The sequence below is a fragment of the Taurulus bubalis genome (genome assembly GCF_910589615.1).
Source record: "Taurulus bubalis genome assembly, chromosome: 16".
Classification (NCBI taxonomy): domain Eukaryota; kingdom Metazoa; phylum Chordata; class Actinopteri; order Perciformes; family Cottidae; genus Taurulus; species Taurulus bubalis.
Window position 1 is genome coordinate 9,956,781 of NC_136604.1, and position 21,695 is coordinate 9,978,475.

The 21,695-nt window shown below is 38.8% G+C and overlaps 1 protein-coding gene across 1 annotated transcript in view; it reads left to right on the forward strand.

Annotated features, from left to right (window-relative positions):
* Window positions 1–21,695, forward strand: part of csmd3b (CUB and Sushi multiple domains 3b) — a gene marked incomplete at both ends in the record, with an annotated part of 320,436 nt that overhangs the window by 190,310 nt on the left and 108,431 nt on the right. The window contains 3 exons of the mRNA XM_079231867.1: window positions 8,910–8,987; window positions 13,445–13,532; window positions 13,702–13,826. Coding sequence (XP_079087993.1) covers window positions 8,910–8,987; window positions 13,445–13,532; window positions 13,702–13,826 — 291 coding nt within the window. The remainder of the gene's footprint in view (window positions 1–8,909; window positions 8,988–13,444; window positions 13,533–13,701; window positions 13,827–21,695) is intronic.

Below are 21,695 nucleotides of genomic sequence, written 5' to 3' on the forward strand. Positions count from 1 at the left end.
TCTCTGCCAATAGACCAGAAAAATACAATCCTCAGTGTGGATGGGGTTTCGCAAATACTGACTGTTACATTGATTAGGTATTCTGTCCACACTCTCCCCTGCATGGCACTCTGCTCTAATGCCCGGCCCTCAACACCTGGCTGTGAATGTGTGTGTTTTTGGTTCCCGGTGCCATGTGTGCCTGTGTGTGTGTGTGTGTGTGTGTGTGTGTGTGTGTGTGTGTGTGTGTGTGTGTGTTTGTGTGTGTGTGTGTGTCTCTGTGCTCCTGTGCACATACAGGATTACGTGACCACATATCTGTATAAGTGTCTGAAATCACTCTCATCACCACTGGCGTGTATGTATGTATGTGTCACCTTTAAGTTGATGAATCTATCAATGTTTCTTTGAATATTTTAGGGGTGTGTGTGCAGCTGTGTGGGTTTTTGTTTGTGTCTAAGTGTGTGCGTGTGTGCCAGTTTGTCTTGTGTCTACACGTGTGTCAGGTATGAACAATCTGTTTCCTTCCCTGCGGCAGAACCTTCCAATCACATCCCTCCATCATCTCTCTTCATTACGTATTCATTAGTTTCTGTGTCTGCAGGGCGGTGATTGGCTCCTAATGAACAACTGACGGCATTATCCGTCAGCCAATGCTATGGCAACAAAATAAGTCAGTCAGTACAAAAGAAACACCAGTCAACCACTGGTACAGAACCATTATTCAACCTGAGCAGTGAGACAGTTTACCCCCTGAGGGAGGCTGACGTATTGGATATTGTCGATTGCATGGTACCTTTGATATGACTCTCATGATGCCTCAAACCTGCCTGTGATCAAGTGCATACATCTTGAAATGCTCAGAATAATTACAGATAAAAAACACAGCATTAAGCACATGTGGAATATATCATTTAGTTTATGTGTAAATAAATCCCTGAGTCCTTTCCCTTGCCAGCTTTAGCTTAAGAACCATCAGTCAAACTAAGTACAAAGACACTGTAGGCCTCCGGGGGTTCACATGAGCTCATATATCTATTGACTACCGCTATATCATCTTTTTTGTTATTTTGGAGCTTGCATGTCTACAGCGGCAGGTTTCATTGTTGACTCCGTTTTCTGCTGTTGCTATATCAAAATGGCAGGGAACATACTTGGTTGAATTAATGCAGCCAGTTTGCACACACACAATCTGGTGGTATTGTGTGACTGGCTGCTGGTCTTTACTTACAAAATAGATCATCAGATGTGGAGGATGTATTCAGCACTGACAACTGCTCCCATCCACTGATTGCACGCCCTAATTGCATATATTAAAACCGTGATGAACTCAATGTAGGTAGAGATGTATATTGATTATTGTAACCTACACATTCATAGTTCTATCAACACCTTCTGCCTAATTTGAGCAAGCTATAAATACGTACATATTAAACACATGCATAATAAAGCAGTGATAATTTAGTATGTTTAAGTATAAAGCAAGGCATTGCTGTGTCTGTGTGTTTTTCGTATATCTCGAGAACCGCTCATCTGATCTACTTCACATTGGTATATTTCTGGCCACCCATGGAGTCCTTTTGTCGAATTAGGTGCTATTTGGGCAGGCAAGACGTTCAATATTAACAACGATTGAATAAACAAGCAAACAGCGCTCCGTTCAGCAGCATTCAGTGTAATTCACTGGTGTAAACTGCAACTTTAGTGTGTTTTTCCCTCGTGAGTTAGACTGTATTTTCCTGGTGTAGGACTTAATACTAACTTAAAATATAAATAATGTTACCGCCAGCAAAATACCACCGCTTAAATATGCTCTTGTTTAAAACCACACTGGTCATGTCAAAAAAAGCAACTAATACGCCAAAGTACCTTCTTTTTTTATTTACCATAAGCATTGGAATAATGATGAGAGAAAAGATTTTATGTCACCTAAATTAATTTTTGACATTTTAGGAAAGTCACTATATGTCTGTAAAATATAAAGCTCCAGCCAGCAGCCGGAAAGCTTAGCTTAGCATAAAGACTTGAAACAGGAGGAAACAGCTAGCCTGGCTCTCTCTGCTTATATTTGCTGGACCTGGACTTCCTTCTCATCTAACTCTCGCCCAAATACCAAACTATTACATGAACAATCTTTACTACTTATAATAATTATCTCCTAATTCAACTCATCTCGCAGCATGAACTATTTCATTCTTATAGGGCAATTTTGAAAAAGTATGATTATTTTGAAAATTGCGATGTTTGGGGAATGATAATTATTACATAATTATTCTAATTTCCATTGAAAAGCATTTTAAAAAGGTGATGGTGTGATTTTTGTGAGGATCTGTTCCAAACAAAGATGTTTTCTTACGTCTGAAATATGATTTTTAGGCCAGGACATCTCTGCGGCATGACTATTTCATTAAAAAAGGCTATTTACAGTATGAGCGGTGTATATGAACATGTTGTTTGAGGTGCGGCTGGGATGCTACATAAGGAGAGTTGCTCATATCTGCCTGTTATTCGTGTGGATTTGACTGTTCAGTTTTGGAAATAAGACAATTAAATCTATGGTTTTACAATAGATGGCAGGAAATATTTGCTGTTCCACGGGGGGCGACCAGCGAGGGGCATTTAGCCCAAAAGCTGGTGAGTTCAATCAGAGTGTGTGACGCCTGTCTGACTGCCTCCTTAGAGAGAATGTCTCACTGCTCCACATTACCACTCTTAAAAAAAGGTGAAACCCAGATGGTATTGTGGTTAACAGGCAAGTATGACTCAAATATGTGAGTCATTGAGCTGGATCCTTTCTGTGGGTTACAGAGTAGGTGTAGCTTTTGGTAATACATTTTAAAAGAGAATATATTATATGCTACATGGAATTATATTGGTTTGAAAGTACAGTATCAGGCCTACATCAGACTCCAGGAAATTCTTTTTTGTATTAAGTGTGTATTTTAGTGAACAATGTGTTGTGTCCGCTGCTTGACTGTTCTCATTTAGTTCAGTTCATATTCATTTTGTCGCTAGTTAAATATAGTTTTGTTAAATATGCAATATTTAACATCATAAATAGGGTTTACTTAAATGCATCTGCCCTTCCATCTGTTGTTTGCAGTAGAGCTGCTGCTTGTAGGCTAGAATATTAACACGCGCATATTTAACTTTGATGCACATTCACGCAGCACAGGGTTTATGATGCATATTAACAGGGGCTTGATACTGTGAATGAATTTGCACAGGCAAAAACAAATTTGACTTTTAACAATCTTTGGCCCAGATTCCCAGATTTGGCTGCCTAAGAGGGGGGATGTACATCTCAAACATGGTTATAAGACTTTGATCTAGATCACAGCTTCCCCTTGTTGCCACAATAACAAGTCTGTTGATGAATGTTCCTAATTTCTCACACTTGGGACATTCTCAAATACAAGTTCAATCTGAAAGCATCCCTACAACTACGTAATGTATTGTTTCTCCCCCTTTGGGTTCCGCTATACTATGTGTGCATTTTTTTATGTACACAAATGAGAACTCCAGTGTTAGAGAGAATAAACCCAGTGTTTGAGAGAATAAAGGCTTTATGCATCCAAAATGGTTGTCATGTCTGCAGTTGAAAAGAAAATGTATTCACTTCAATGTTATCATAGTTTAATGTGAACTATATATATATATATATATATATATATATATATTAATACAGCTCTCTGTAGTTTGTCCAAATAGTGTGTGCAATTTCCTGAAAACATGAGAATAAGCCGGGGAAGCCACGTCATTTTACGTGGCCCGCGACAGCTTGATAGGCATATGATCGTCTTAAAATAAAGTCTATGTTGCTTTAGAGTGTACAGTGACCATATACTACATCTCCCACAATGCATGCTGATTTTGTGATCCGCGAATTAACGGCATCCTACCGCGAGAAAGCAGATATCGGCGTTTAACTAAAGATTGACAGATAATCGCAAAATGTTCAAGAAGAGAAAGATTGATGCAGAGGGGAAGAGATATTAAAGAAGATGGGAAAGTTAATACGTGTTTGTGCTTCAAGGAGAAAAAACGATAAGTCTTCTGTGTGATGAGGAAGTGCCGGTGATGAAGGATACGAGTCACGTGTGCTTCTTGACGCCAAACACGGAGCCAAGTACGCTACATTTAGCCTTCAAGAAAAACATAAATTGTTCAAAAAAAGGGAGACTGCAATCTCAGCATACTATATTTACTAAAGCTACAGCCCAAAAGGCTGCTGCTGCTGTGTAAACTAGCTTTATTGTGGCTGAATAAATCGCACGAGCTTCCTAGCAGTGCATGCTACAGGTAACCTAGCTAACGTTAGTTGTAATGTGAGCAGGTGTGCCCCACATCTGTCACACATGTTCTTAGCAGCTCACAATTATTTTTTGGACCAGTTATGTCCTACGGAAGCGCATTGCATTCACTGGATAAAAAAAAAAATAGACCCCTTTTCTCATAATTACGACATCCTGATCTCGTAATTACCAGAAAAGATAAAGAAAAAGGAAACGTCTGTAAATCCTCTCTCAGTGGCAATGATGGCAGTTTATCTGCTATTATTACCTTCTCGGTTTGAGACACTGGGAAATACTGATGTTTCTAAAAAATGAGGATGGTATTAAATTGAGTATGTCAACACTGCGCAGGCATCTCAAGGCGTTAGGATTGTTCAGGCGGAAAGCCCAGTCTGACGTGCTGGATGTCTCTCTGTTTCTGCAGGAGCAGTTGAACCAACACGGGATGCTTCATGGATACAAATTCATGCATTTGAAATGCATCTAATCTGGTTTGGTAGTGACTGTAACGGACCTCTGAGGGTTTAAAGTATTGTAATAGTTTGTTCCTTTTTTTTTTGTCCTTTATTTTAGTCCGTTTTGTTACTGCAGACGGTGCATTTCCGGTTGCGCTCTTATTTTGAAGGTACAAAAAACGGAAGTTGTTAGTAAGCAACGGGCAGAAAGGAAAAGTTGCCATAACAACGGAAAACGGTGATAAAAAAATTACGGATGTATTAGTTTAGCACCTGGCTGATATGGGCACATGGTTTGCACCTGTTCAAGTTCATTTTTTGAGAAAATATTGTTTTAGATTGTTACGTTTTTTGTCTGTGTCAGAGCTTAAGCTAACCAACTGCTATTTCCGTTTTTCTTCATAGTTCTTACGATGAGTTCAATAAACCTTTACGAACCATCACTTAAAGACTCCAGACTATAATTCTGCCGGGGATGCTACAGTGACTCAAAGAACTGTGCGGCACCTGTTAAAAATCCTAGATCCCCAAGGAGTAGCTAAGGCAACGGAACCGTCTAAGACAGGGGTGTCAAACTCATTTTCACCCCGGGCCACATCAGCATCATGGTCGTCCTCAAAGGGCCGGTTGTAACTGTAACACTGTATACATTTAACTCCTCCCGAACATAATGTTAACTGTCTTTGTATTAGATTATTGTTTATTCAAGTGTAAAAATATTGTACATGCATTCATATAACAAAAAATATATGGAAGCAAATTTCTCTGTTACTATGACAGAAGTCCATTTAATTTAGGGTTAAGAAACCCACATTGCTAAAGATCAAACTTAAAACAGAAGAAAATAACAAAGACAAAGATCAAATGCATGTTGTTATATTAACTTTCTTCAAAGCTCATAACTGGTCCAACAAATAATTGTGAGCAAATAAAGACATGCATGTGGTCTGGGGCAGTGGTTCTGAACTGGTCTGGCTGCAGGACCCACCTTGACCCCTTAATGACAAGCTGAGATCCAATGCGAGGAACATTTTCAACTTCTCAAATTGATTTATTGATATGGTGCAGTTTGAACCTGAGAAAGTACACAATATCACAGTATGCCAACACAAAACAAATTGTTTGAAATATTCCCTTTTACACTCAATTAAAAACCCAAAAGTGCATCTTAAGGACATGAGGTAATACAACACACATAATATTTTTGTAACTTCAGCCTTTTTTAACAGACTCAGTGTTTTCATGCAGAAACATGGAATAGTAAGTAAAGTAAAGCGTGTTGTGAACGCAGCATTGAGGAGTGTGAATAGATGGCGCTCCGCTGCATAAAAAATCCCCTTCAAAATCAAAGCCCATGCAAAGGTCCGCGATTCACTGAAAACGGGTCCGTGAAGCCGTCGCGGGCCACATAAAATGACGCGGCGGGCCGGATTCGACATATGTGGTCTAAGAAGACGCCTGTACACATACATGCATACAGACGCCTGTGCACATACATGCCATACAGTGGACAGTATGGCACAATTACGAGATCAGGATGTCGTAATTACGAGATCAGGATGTCGTAATTACGAGAAAAGATGTCGTAATTACGAGATCAGGATGTCGTAATTACGAGAAAAGGGGTCTATTTTTTTTTTTTATCTAGTGAATGCAATGCGCTTTCGTAATGTCCTTCTCAACTGTGACAAAAAAAACTTTTAACAAAGTTAATGTAATAACATGCATTTGATCTTTGATCACCAAGTTTGATCTTTGAAAAAGTGATGTTGGTTTCCCTAAATTAAATGGATTTATGTTATTATAACACAGGCATTTGCTTGCATATATTTTTTCCTCTATATAAATGCATGTACAATATTTTACACTTTAATAAACAATAATCAAATCAAAGACAGTTATTTAACAATATGTGAAGGAGTAGTTTATAGTGTAGTACTACAGTAGTATAGTAGTGTTACAGTGACAACCAGCCCTTTGAGGGCAACCATAATGCTGATGTGGCCCGGGTGAAAAGGAGTTTGACACCGCTGGTGTACGGGTTACTGTGAAGTTAGTTAAAGTGTTTTGCATTTGGTTTGTTTATGCGTGTGCTGTGCTTCTAGGCAGTCATAAATTGCTGTGATACATGAGTCACTTGGAGCAAACTCATTATTGAAGGTGTAAGGGAAATGTTCTGTATGACTTCATGATATGTGTAATTTATTGATGAAGATTGGCATTGACTTGTCTTTCCTAATTTCAGAAATATGTCAGGTGGTGACTTCAATACAAATGTGAACATTGGCGTTACAAATACATCAAGGCCTAAAGCTTATGTGCTTTGAAACAAAGTCTATTAAGATTTGAAATAAATCACCATGTTCTTGTGATCTGTAGGTTTCACAGTGGACCTTTTTAAGCACAAAATGTGAAATGTGTTTATGTACAACAATAAACGGACATGATTTCCCCTCCCCTCAGCTCACACAGAGGGACATTCTAACCTCTATAAAAAGCCAGATACATAGAACCACACATTTTAGTTTAATTAGACTGCCTGTGGTTCGATGATAACCTTGTGTTTTACGATATGTTGTTTGCTGACAATCAACACATATATATTTTTGGCACATGAGGAAATGTTAATGTCTAGGGGTGGTTTAGTTAAGGAGAGGTCAGATCAGTTGCAGGACATTTCTGAGGAGGACGTGTTTTCACTTCTAAAAGACTGTCTATTGTAAGCAAGTGTATGCACATTGTTTATTTACTGTCTAATTTAGTATACAGCTTGGTCTGCAGCATCTGTGATGCATGTTCATGAGGCAGCAATGACGACTTAAATGAATACTTTACCCGGAGAATGCCCACTTGTAAATCAATTACGCACAGCATGTAAAACAATTTGAAACACTTCCCCATAAACAGTGTGGATGAATTAGACTTAGATTATATTGTGTGAGAATTTGTAAACAGTTTTTTTTCAAATGAGTATTTTTGTATCTCACGCCCGTTGTCGCACATGCGCACACCACTCACACACATACAGTTGAAACCACTTATCATGCTGGTAAGTTAACACAGTAATACACAAATGGAGCTCATGTTAAGCCACTTTACAATAGATGAACTAATCGCACATTAATAGATGTAGTATAATAGCATCATAGTAAGTAGAGTACCCCAAACATATGTGCTTGTAATTGTTGGCATAAAATGTGCATGATGTAAATATAATTTATTTGACAATATAACTGATGCATGTGCATATATGTAGCCTCTGAAAAACATTAGGATAATTGTAAGACTTTACCGTATCTGCTATTCGTCAACATTCAATGGATTAGTCAGGTCATTATGAAAACAATATAAATAAACATATGTCAGCCACACTATCAGACATCCATTAAACTGATTTGTCACTGTACTTTGTCATTGAGGACAAGATATATTTGGTTTTATGTTTTCATTATTTATGTTGGTAATGTGTTCACAGCAGAGCATAAAGAAATAAAATCAGAGAGAGTCAAATTATAATTACCCCAGGGTGTTTTGATGTTGTTCTTATTGCATGGATTCTAATACAGCTCTGGCCCACTCGCTTTGCCTTTCCAACCATACATGCTGAGCGGTAGTAACATACAAGGGCAGCACTTCTATTTCATATGTAAGAAAGCAGTGCTCAAGAATCCCTCTGTCAGTCTGTCTCCTTTTGTCTTTGATTCACGCTGATAAATAAAAGAACGATTTATTTTCAAACCATTATCTGAATGTTTTGATTAGAGAGCTGCATCATTGTCATTTTGATTAAAGCTGTGATTTTCTTTACCAGCTTTTGTTTAGAATATGACGGGGCTTCCAGCAAAACACCTCGACATCTAATGTATGTTTCTGAGTTTTGAAGAAAAACTCTAAATTATGCTATTGTTGAGGTCATGTTTCTTACCTTCTTTCCTGTCTGCTGCTGTCTTTAACTTTGTGTCTCTCTATGTCCCTCCCGCTACCTTGTTCCACCATTTTAAGATTTACTTTGCCTTTCTAACTTTCTTTTCCACTCTACTCTTCTCTGTCTCAGCATTGCAAGGGAGAAGAATCTGCCTTTTATAAATTCCTTTGCTGGCTCTCATTTTTTTTCTTCTCCACTTTATCCAATCTGTTGTCTGATATTCTTCCTTTTTCTGTATTCTGTTCTCCTCCGCAGTGAAGCGATCAGTAGATTTTAAATCGCGGGGCGTTAAGTTGTTCCCGGGCAAAGACTCCAGCAACAAGTTTTCAATATGTGAGTTCACAACTTTATGTCACTATGGCTAATGAACTAATGTGTGATGGCTTTGTTTGGCCTGGATTGGCTTTCTGTTTATTTTTTTACTTTGTCTCATATAAGGGCTGTTAGTTCTCAACACGTTTTGCCTCTATTTACTATCAACACAGAAACATACTGTGTGCAACATCAATTCCCAGAAACATTGTGCTTAAATCTGTGACTTGTTTAAATGAAACATTCTTTCATACGCCGATGTGTTGAAAATGCCACAGCCTTTATAAGAGGGTGCTTTTGTATTCTGCTTGACTGTTGTGTGTTGTTGTTTTGATGTTTTGTATATGCGTTTTCGTCACGGTGTCTTGGTTTATGCATGCTTCTTCATGGCTTGCTTTGATATATTTAATCACGGCTTGATGGTGGTTTGTTTTGGCTTGCTTTGGGCTTGTTCTGGGGATGTGAATCAGCTGCCTCTTCTCCTTTATTTCCTCACCCCTCTCTTCTCTGCCTATTACACACCGTAAACTACATTTTTGTAATTTGGGTACATCAAAGCAATTATTACATTTATAACAACTTGGTCACGAGGCCAATGGTGAAATTATAAAGAGCAACTAATCTTCTAGTATGCACATCTATATCAAAGTTTTGGAGTATACCCTCTCACATTCAGCAGCAAATTAAAAGCATCGTTGTGGATTTATTATTCCAAGCTTTCCACACAATGCTTAAATCCAGGGCTCCACCGTTAACAATTACAACAAGTTCCCTTAGTTCATTTACTGCTCTTCTTTTGGAACAACCACAATTTCCTCTAACTTTGTGAAATCTTCATGTTGTAAGACTTTGGAAACTAACTATTTAATAAGACAGCCGAAAGTCAAATGATCCAGTGTGAGGGTGCTAATGGTTCATAAGTCATTTAACGCACCAGATTTCAAAAGTGGTCACATGAGTATTATTTCATTTCGTTCAACACTCTTTCATCGAGAGAACCTGCATAAAAAGCATGACAATTCTCCAAGAAGGAGATCAGTCCCTTTTTAATTTTACTGAAGCTCCACTTATGAAAACTGTCAGTACCCACATAAACCTCACACATTGTAGAGTTATCTTACATCTAATCCCTCTTTATTTCTTTCTCACGTCTTCACTTCTTTATTATATCTCCTCTACTGTCTCCTATAGCACACACACACACACACACACACACACACACACACACACACACACACACACACACACACACACACACACACACACACACACACACACACACATTAATGGTTATGATATGTATGTAAGTTTATGTTTCCCATCTAGTTTAATCCTGAGCAACACACGACACACATTTCTGACATTTGCGCAGCCGGAGGTTCTTACATTAATAAGAACATATTTGCAAACGGACATATAAACACAAACACATTTGCATTGACGATTGATGCAAGGATACTCGTATACATGACAAGACACCAACATGGGTACACACATAAAGATGAGTGAACATTGCTTGTCCATGTGTTTGCTAATGATGTTTATTTCAGATTTTTTTTCTTATTATTATTTGCTTGTCCACTTTGTGTTCATGCGTGAATAAATACTGTATGAGCCGAACTAAACACAGCACTGAGACACAGCACATCCCAGATTCATCCGGTTTCCTGACAGTTTGGGGAGTCATGGTCGAGGTTCGATTCCACAGCTGTGAATGTGTATGTTAATTAGTCTGGCTCTGATTGGTTCAGATGTTAATTTGCTCTGCTCTGACTGGTTTAACTCTCCAGTGATGCACACAACCTGTGTGTGTGTGTGTGTGTGTGTGTGTGTGTGTGTCTGTCTGTCTGTGCCTATGTGGGTGTTATTGTTTCTGTACATGTGTTTTTGTATATGTGCATGTATGTGTGTAAGTATGTGACTGTTGTGGGTGTGTGCGCACAGCACTGATACTGTAACAAAGTCCCTCTGTTATGATGTTAATAGTCCAGATGGTCAAATTAGCCGCTCCAACAAAGCAACAAACTATCTACTCGACACACACACACACACACACACACACACACACACACACACACACACACACACACACACACACACACACAGACAGACACACACCAACCACCTGCTGATTTTGTTGATAATGACTAAACATGTACATGCATGTTAGTCAGTTAGCACAACGAGGCTGAGTGAAAGTATAAATGGCCACAATTATCGCTCTGTGTTTGTTGCACCAAATGTTGTTATTTCGCATCTATAGTTTTTGATTAAGATTATAAAGTACAAAAACATTGTATACTCAAGGCATAATCAGCATTATGTTTAATTATGAAGAAAATAAACACTCTGGCAATTGATGTTCAAGAATAGAGACACAATTTGCAGCCTTAAACACAGTGCTTTAAACATGTTATTATATTATACTATTATTTGTTGCTTTACTGTCTTGGTGGGACTTTTATCAAACTCAGCAACTCTTTTCTGTTGTCCTTCCCCCTTTCCTCTTAGCTTTTGATGAAGGTGAAATATTATTTTGGGGCAGTCTTCTGTAAAACAATACCTTGTTTAGATAAGCCAAAAATAACTTTTAGATAAAAAAAGCTAGATGAGTTTGAACTTATCGAGTGAAACAACTGAAATAGTAAGTCATGAGGGTTGTGTACATCTCCCTTCGAATAACATATTAGCTATTATGTTCTTTCACAATCCGACATTATTGAATCATAGGCAACCAATAAAATAAGTGTTTAACAGACTAAACAATGACATCTTGTTGCTGCTTTAGAAATAATCGGAATGTTATACTAGACCAAAATACATGATGAGCTGTGTTTCCCTGTCATTTATATATCCGTCCATGCATTCCAATATTAAAGCACACCAGGGGGTGTTTTGTTTGCTGAAGTAAATAAGCACATCAAAACAGTTTTCTCCCTCTAGTAAAATTACACTGACACCAGACATTAGGAAAAGATGAACGACTGAAAAAAGCGCATAAAAATCCTCAGTGGCCTAATTTCACTTTCATTTGTGTGAATGAAAGATGAGGAGAATTTAAGAATTATTAAAATAATTTTACTCTTCCCTGTGATCTCATTAAGAAATACGAGAGATCTCGTCACGTGGGGCCGTAAATTGAGTAAAAATAGGTCATCAGTGGACTCCGGCTGATAAAGACACCGTATTACTACTAATAATTTAGTTGTGAGCCAAACTACTAGAAATAGCTCTGTGGCAAATGATGGTTCCCTTTTGGTTTTATGCGTTTTGAATTGGAAAGGTTTGAAAATAGAAAGCGTTTGCAGTGAAATAGAGTTGTTTGTGATTTGCATTCTTTCACTTACCTGACAGCAATGCAAAAGACACACTTTTCTCTCTTTGCTCATCCACATGCAAACACAGTTACACAAACTGTCTGTTGCTCAAAGTTCACCCAGCAGCTATGTTTCTTGAACATTTTAAAAACGTTTAAAGAGAAGTGGAGAGAGAATGTTTGAGGTTTATGGTTCTGCCTGGTTGGTGTTTGGATGTTATTGTGAAGATTAGCTGTTGTGTTTCTGTGAGAATTAGGATTGTGTCTGTGGTGCTGTGTCTTACCGTCTGTCTCTCCATCTCCTGGGCCCCGTTCTTCGTACCTGGCTTACTGAGTTAGCCGGATCATTTTCAGGATAAGATGACGCATGTCAGGCTTTTCGGTTTGGAAAAATCATCATAGCAACACATCCAAATCCTTGAACCTGCTCCAGCGCAGGCTTAGTGAAATTCACTGGATAAGTTGGCCACTCCCACCGGACAAAAATGCAAGCTCCCTTTCTCATTGATGAAGGAGCGATATTAGTTAGGTTAGTTGTATAGGGAGAGAGTTCTTCCAGATCGCCAAGATCCGTTCTCACATCATGATGACTTCCTGTACGAGCGATATCGATTCTGAAAAATCACACACAATTTCTTTTCACTGCTTCAATTGATTGCATTTCTGATTATGAATAATACATACATAATGATCCGCCCATACACATATTTAACTCCCAGTTATATGGTAATCTATACATACATGAACAGTATATACACATATATAGGTATGTTGTAGCGCTAAAAGATCATGGATTCGGTGCTCGACGACAAGCCTGATTGAGCGAGGATCAGCCTTTGAGAAACCGAGTTAGCCTGACGTCAATCATCGGGGTAATTTAAGGTGAATAATAGGACATTTGATCGACTTAGTTGAACCACGTACAAGGAACGGAGCCCTGGTCTATGTAACGTGTTTCTCCTCCCAGCTGTTTCTCTCTGCCTCTAATGCAAACAACAGACAAGGCCGGCAGGAACCCAAAAATCCAAAACTAAAAGTGGAGAGCTGGAAGTGTCCTGATGGTGTCTAATGGCGAACTTAGACTTAAGGGGAGTGTTGCTTTACTCGGCCTAACTCTAACCTGTCTGTCCTTGGCTCTCCACCTGTCTGTCTTTCTTTGTAGTAAATGAAGGTGGAGTAAAACAGGCATCAAACTCCTGCCCTGACCCGGGAGAGCCAGAGAATGGAAAACGCTATGGCAATGATTTCAGGTACAGTTTGCATGCACACACTTGCACACAGGGGCTTTAAATTACATCTTTGTTTTCAGACATAGCTGCACACACATAAAGTACATGTATGTATTTGTCCCTTTCGTTCAGTTTCTCTAACTCTGTGCCCTCCCTCTGCGTGTGACACTGTGTGTTTGTGTGTGTGTAGCATTGAAGGTGTGGTGCACTTCACTTGTGGAGAAGACTATGTTCTTCAGGGCAGTAAAACCATCAGCTGCCAGAGAGTGGCTGAAGTCTTCGCAGCCTGGAGTGACCACAGACCGGTCTGTAAAGGTAAGAAACAGCTTGCAACATACGTCAGCACAAGCGTACAAATTACTGAAACCACAGTAGCAAACACAGAGACAGCTGGAGAAAGAGATGTCAGCAGACATGTGAAGGTAAGAAAACTCTTAAGCATAACAACCCCCAGTGTACATTGCCACAAAAGGTTGCTGGCGTGTTGCCTTGGCCTCAGGATGAGTTTGGAGTACTGCATTTATAGTGGAAAGAATCAAAAGCCTCTAGCTATAAAAATGAAACATAATTCCATGTTTGTAGGTTGCGCCAGACCGACATGCTGCAGTTTTATGCTTACATCAGGGCAGTTATGATAGTGATAGTTCAGGACCCATAATTACATTACATTTCATTTAGCTGATGCTTTTTTCCAAAGCGACTTACAATAAGTGCATTCAACCATGAGTACAAACTCAGAACAACAAGAATCAAGAAAGTACAATTTCTTCAAGAAAGCCAAACTACAAAGTGCTATAAGTAAGTACCAATTAAGTGCTACTTTCTTTATTCAAGGTATAGTCAGAAAAGATGTGTTTTTAGTTTGCGCCTCAAGATAAAGAGACTTTTTGCGGTCCTGATATCAATGGGGAGCTCATTCCACCATTGTTACTTAATACACCATAATTACTGTACACCCTCTATCATGAATTAAATATATTGTAGGTAAACACTACTATGAATAAGGTCTTACAAATTGCAATTTACCTCACATTTTCAAAAGTGACACATTTTATGTAATCTATGCATACGTACAGTACAGCGACAAAAGTGAATACGGAATTAACTATTTAATGGGGACACTAGAGCATTTGTCATATTTTCACTAAGTGCTCTGATAATTAACACTAAATAACAGATATTTATTCATCAGCTTCCTGTCACATGTGCCACTGTTTTAGTCTCAAGTTTGCCACACACTCTCTCATATCCACACACTCACATGCACAGAGGGAGTGAGACAGAGTGAGAGAGGGCGTCTGTCATGTTAAATGCCAAAGTCGTTTGTCATGTCTCCCTTCACTAGGCTTCAGACTAGGGCTGGAGACACATACTTTAACATAAAAACCAATATTCACTGGGTGTGGGGGTGTGTATGTGTGAGAGAGAGAGGGCTTCAACACCAAACTAATAATCACTGAGATATAGAACCGCAAGGGAGAAGAAAGTAGGGACAGAGGAGAAACAGAAGGAGGCGAGACACCTACTCTTTCTGCTTAAATTATACCCTCCATGAAAGTAAAACTCGATGTATCCATCACACGACATTAGCATATGAAAACCAGCTAAATATTTGCATAACTGATAGCAGATTTAAAGTATTTGGAACACAACTCCTCCAAGTAGATATACATGTTAAATTGAACCACTTGCAACATCCCATTTTTTTTTATCTAATTGTAGGAGGAACCTTCTGGAAATACTGATTACAGCCAGACAGAAATGATGATCTGTGATGTGATAGTTAGTTTTCTAGTCTTATACATTTTTTTATTTGTATTAATCTAATGTTTTTTTTTTTCGATAAATTGATAAATCTAACTAACTCAACACATTTTTGTTTTTAAGTTTCCATTAAAATAATAAATAATTTACCTATTTGTCAGATGCCTGATCAGAAAGATACAGGACCCTTACTGGAAAAGGATTGTGTGACAAGTAAACTAATTTAATCTCTTCATGTCATAGCAAGCCTTTCTCTCATTTGTTGTTTTGTAAGTACTTACATTTAAAATTGATTAGATTGCATCACTGGAGTGATGGCAAATGTATTTTTACATCAGTGTGGGGCAAGTAAAATAATTGATTGTTAGTTAGAATGTTAGTTTAAGCCATTTTCTCACTCATACATGAATGTTAAAGTAAACATAATATTTAAAACTGCTGAATAATAACGTCTGATGAAACATGATGTAACATTACCTAACCATAAGTGGTTAAGAAGATTGCAAGTTTTTCTTTAGCTGCAGCTTGTGAGGGAATGCATTCTTCCACCTGTCGCAGTCAACTTGCACCAAGGGCGTAGGTTTGCATATGGTCTATAGGACTAGTCACGACCAAAGTTTGGGAAAGACACAATTGTCCCCACCAATACGGGAAAAATATTTTGCACAATATATTTGAAAACTCATTCGTACTATTATCTATACTATGTTCATTGCCCAGAAGACAGATTTTTTTCTCTCCACGTTTTCCAATGCGCCTTCGAGCCTGCGAGATGCTGTCATTTAATTGGCTGAAGTGGCGAGTCACAAACACTACGTGAATCGTGACTTGCAGAAAGAGATGTAGTGCAGGTTGAGGAAGCAGCAGCTGGACCATTAGGGCGTCAGGTGAGGTCTTACTCATGGCATTTTGTTAAGAATTACCATGCATTAACAACGCAATTGAAGGACGTTTGGGGAATCTGACCTTATGTCAGTGTTGCACCCTTAACAAACTGTCCACAAACGCGTCCTTCTTCGGTTTGCAACTTTTATTAAAACAAATCCCAGCTTAAACACAAGCACACGTTTTCAGCCTGCATACTGCACGTCTTCCTAGCTCCTCTCTTAAAGAGACAGCGCTCTCTTCTACAGGGTCAATACAATACTGTCTTCTCTTCACAGTCAGTCTGTGTACAGGTACTCAATGTTCTCAAACATTGGAATAACAACATATCAATTAACTTAAACACACATTTAAAGTAAATTATTAGAAATGGAAACAGTTGTATTAAATCAGGAAGATGATATGTAATATGAAATAACATATTTCAGGGCGCTACACCAGCACTTTTGGATTGTGAATCATTTGAGTGTTGAATAAAAAAACAAGGCTGTTCTACAAAACCTGAACCTATTACCTAAATATTCTAAATTGCTTTAAAAATAAATACATTTACTATCAGGTCTACATTTATTCATTAAGGCATTATTTTGAAATGCATTCAGGAAACTCAGAAATCCAGTGCAGATGTAGTGCAGGTTGAGGAAGCAGCAGCTGGACCATCAAGGCTTCAGGTGAGGTCTTAAATTGATTCGGTGTTGAGGTGTATTATCATGGCTGAAAGTGTAAACATTGTCTACCTGTTTTAAGCAAATTATTATTATTATGATAAAACATGCATGTGCAGACTAGGCTAATTTTTCTTTACTTTTAGGAAACAGTCAATTTGAGCCACAGTGACCGTCAAGGAAGTCAGTGTAGCAGTGTCCTGAACATGGGGAGTGAACCATACCAGCCTGATCCCAAATTCATCAAAATATAGCAACTTTAGTACAAGAACTTACAGTTGCTCTGGACAACATTTATCTTAAAGATGTAGGCCAACAGTTCATCTCTGTGAATGATAGACGGAGGTATCTTTTTGGTGTATTTAAAAAAGACATCAAAAGATTGGTCCCTACCAATGCTGAGACCAAACCTACGCCCTTTGACGTGCACGTTATGTCGATTACATTGACACATTGCCTCAGCCCTACTTAGTAGAGAAACTTTCTTTCTATTGGCCCTGCACTAGGAGATCAAAGCGCAAAGTCAGCTTCAGAGTCTGGAGGGAGATTATATCTTGCTCAGGGACACCTGAGCGGGGCAGCCATGAGCCCTGCACTCCTGCACTCTGGCTAAAGGACACAGTGTAACCACCATCCTTGACTGCTACGCTGGGTTTCTTTTGTGAACCAGACACACAGGGGGACTGACCTTCATTTAACTTTTTGTTAGTATGACAGCACAGATCCTTGTAAGCCGGCAGGTTATAACCTGGCCTGCAGTTAGGGCAGGACTGTCTCATTTGGGCTCTCATTGGTTCCTGCCACTCAACCTTATTACCAAACTTATTATCAGGGATATTATAGTGATGACACCCTTTGATTGGCTCTTTGAGATTGTTATTGGCTGTTAGGGATTCATCATCACTAAGTACTTTATAATTAGCAATTAAATATAGCTACTGACATTAAGTCAATCAAGTCTCCCATTTACCTGCATGCACTGATGGGCTAAGCTTCCCCAAAGGGAAGCTGCCAGTGACATTTAAAGTCACTGATATTGTCCCTTGTGAATGGTTACAAAAAATGACCTCTATCACTAGGAAATAGAGGCATCAGTCCTCGGCCAGCAGGGATCTTTGTAAGAAAGGTTTGTGGGCTGACTGAGTAACTTCTCAGTAGCTTTGTTAATAATTCTGTTGAATATAAAACACAGTCGCTGGTATTCCCAGAGCGAGCAACTGTTAAGTGAGTAACTTTTTGACAAAGCTATGACAAAGTGCACCATGATTGTTTTTTAGTAATTAGTGATGATATTTGTTGATTTATATTATGTTTGGCATCTCATAAATGGAGGGCTCTGTTACTGCAGCATTTATGCTACCCGATGCTAAAAGTCAAACAGTGGGAACTAACAAGTCAAAGATATGCATTGTTCACAGTGCATGACGTGATCTTTGACATATCTACCTCTACATGTGAATGCTAAAAACGGATCCACAATTCATGCTTCTTGTTGAGACAATATTGCTGGAGTAGAAGATACTTTTTTGTTTGTTTTGCTGCTCATGAAAGTACTGATAAGTGCCATTGTTATGCAGTATATCTCTGTCCTACTTCAGTGAAACAGAAAGACATCCATCTTAAAAAATCTTTTAAATCCCAGGATAACCACATTGAGGTTGCTTGAAGGACAAGATACATGAAAGACTTGAATCATATCTTTTTGACAACAATGCTGGGGCTTTATTTGAGCTATATGCCAATATCCCTCAAAAGAGAAAACACAAAACAAACGTCTATGCAACTGTAAACATTGCAAGTATAGATTTAAAGCTTGAAATGTGTTTTTTTGTGGTGTTTGTCTCGCTGAAAAGTGTACAATATAATACAGAGAGTACTCCTCTTTTTTTTAAATCCTTTTCCCCTTCGGAGCAAAAATACAATAATGAAATTCTGAAAATATAAATGCCTCAAGGCAGAAGAGAGCAGCTAGTCTAAAGCTAATAGACTGTGAGATTTCCTTCCTTCTTTGCCAGTCGTCCTCTTTAACAACTCCGCAACCAGGATACAATATTGACATTGTGCAGACATGTCCAATCAAGAAGTGTAAGAATGTCCTCGGCTTCTCACTAGGCTCTATTACACTAAATACAAGTGCATGTGTGACCAATTCACAGTACAATTTGGACGGCGAGCTAGAGCAGGACGACATTATTAGTATGATAGCATGGCCTGATGGGGGGCTTCAGTAATGGTCAGCTCACCTAATCTTATGTTTAAGCAGCAGTTTCTGGCCTCTGAGAGAGAACCTGCCTATTATACTGTGTGTATGCGGCTCCCAAAAATGCCTACAAAACCTCTTTGAATCTTTTTGATGTTAGTTTTAACGTGACACAGACATTTCTGATCATCTATGATGATCAAACTAAGTCTTTTAGAAGACAATAACTTATAGTACGTGTCTATTATTATTATTATTATTATCATTCAACTATATTTCTGTTAATTTGTTGTAATCTCCAAACATGGAACCTGCATGGCTAATCACTCAAGTTTGTTGTAAATTACAGAAGGTTGAGTGATAGAAAATATAATTAAGGTGCCTGCTATGTTTGAAGAGACGGTCTAAACTGATGGAAATGGCAGCGCAATTTCATTCCAAAATGTTTAAGCCAGCAGAAGATTGTGCTGCATCTGCATAAACTCAACCTGAGCAGCACCACTTCATCCACCATGGCACAGTAAAAATGGCCGTGTGCCTCTGTGCACCTCTACTGGCTTCATAGGCGCAAGAAAATGAATTCAACTTTGGAATGAGCTCAAGAGGTGAGATAGTGTGTGTGTGTGAGCAAAGTAGCCACAGTTGTATTTCATGACATGTTCATTTGATCTTTTGTGAGAAAACATTGTGTTCTATTCCGCAGTGTCCTTATTTACCCTACTTTGTTTCATCCTGTTGAACCAATATGGAATGAGCGAAAGGCTTCGTTTAGCTGAACACAGCTCATAGTTGACCTTTGCTTTCAGACCAGCCAATAGCTAAAACGGAAACTCATGAATAACATTGAAAACGGGACAATCTGTCAGGAAGCATCAAGCCAGCTGAGTTATTAAAGGGTCACCTCTGTCAAAACTCTAAATACAGCTAAATGTGTTGTTTGGAACATAAGTGGGAAAATAAAGTGAATGTATCTTAAAAATGGAAACCAATAGAAAGAGACAGATAAGGATAAAAGGAGGGAAACAGAGTGGTAATCACTTCATTAAGTTCAATAAAACAATTACAAAACTAAATACAACTAAATACAACTATAAAAACAGCCATTCAATTGCAATGTCCTTCTGTGCACTCCACCAGCTCTTTATGAGAGAGAGAGACAGAGAGAGAGAGAGAGTCCATGTGGCACTTTGATTAATGGACAGATGGCAAGGCCACTAAGCCAACTCTCTCTCTAGCTATCTGTGTGTGTGTGAACTCCATGGGAGCTCACATGATCTGCCCGACTATACTGACTCACCGACGGGTGCTATACATCAACCTGATACGCACTCATGCACGTATGTTGACTTCAAACAGGAAGGAAACAAGAGAAAGAAACTTCCGTGTACAGGCATTGTACAACAACTACACTGATGACTGTATGTGTTCGCGTGTGTGTTTGTGTGTGTATGTCCGTTAAAGCGAGGGGTTAGAGCGGGGGCCATTGAAAACGTTGTGTGCCAGCTTAATGATGTCATCAATCATTCTCTGTGTCCATTGGTCAGTCTGTCTGCTCCTGTAGGCAGCCTGTTCAAACAGCCCTTTCGGCCTTCCCGCCCAAGCTCATGATCTCTACTGTGACTCAACACAGAGATCTAACGCTCAGTGGGAACAAATAAGAAAAAGCTTTCTCCAAAACAACAAATTAGATTTGAAGTGTATTCTACTTTCTGAGGTCGTAATATTCGCAAATTAATTAGACCTGTTGATACCATACAAACTGTCAAAAACACTCCAGACAAAGAGTACCTGTAATTCAAAATCAACATGATAGTCTCCTTGTTATTGACACCAAAATAGAAAATGCCTCCTCATGCTTCCTCTCAAAATCATGATTTGAGGTTTCCTTTCGAGTTTACCTGTCGAGTTACACATCAATCATCCCTGTCAAAGTTACTTGAATGATAACTTTCTTTGTTTGAGAATAATTCTTTAATAATTAATGTGCTTTAATCATTAAGTCCCTTTGATGAAGAAATTATGAATGATACGAAGGAAGTTAACCATGTTCAAAAATGACCTTGCACTTGGCTAGCTTGTAGGCATGTTGTGATGGACAGTTAGATTAAGTACAATGTCACCAAGGCACACAATTGAGCGATTCCCGATTTCAGATCAGAAAATACAACACATGCTATGCACAGATAGCTTTGATCGACATGAAGCATAAGCCAATAGTAAAGTATCGATAAAAGTGTGCAATATCAAAACGTTCAGCCGTTTACAAAATGAGCACTGGGACCAAAGATGCATTTGTGTGGAGAAGACGTTGCTAGCATGGCCTTTCCAGATTCAGATTCAACTTTATTGTCATTGCACAACAAAATGGAGTTTGCATCTATCCAGAGTGCAAAAGAGAAGCAGTTATGGTGCAGTGCAATGTGGTGGATAATATAACGAAGACAGTATAAACAGTATGGACAGTATAAACAGATATATACATTCTATATATATATATGGGAAGGTGTCTGGTGTTAGTGTGGGGGAGGGTGGTGGTGATGGGGGGATGTCACCGTGGTGCAGAGTTAAAGGTGTTGATAGCTGAGTGGAAGAAACTCTTCCTGAGCCTGCTGGTCCTGGAACGGAGGTTTCTATAGCGCCTCCCAGAGGTGAGGAGGGCAAACAGTCTAT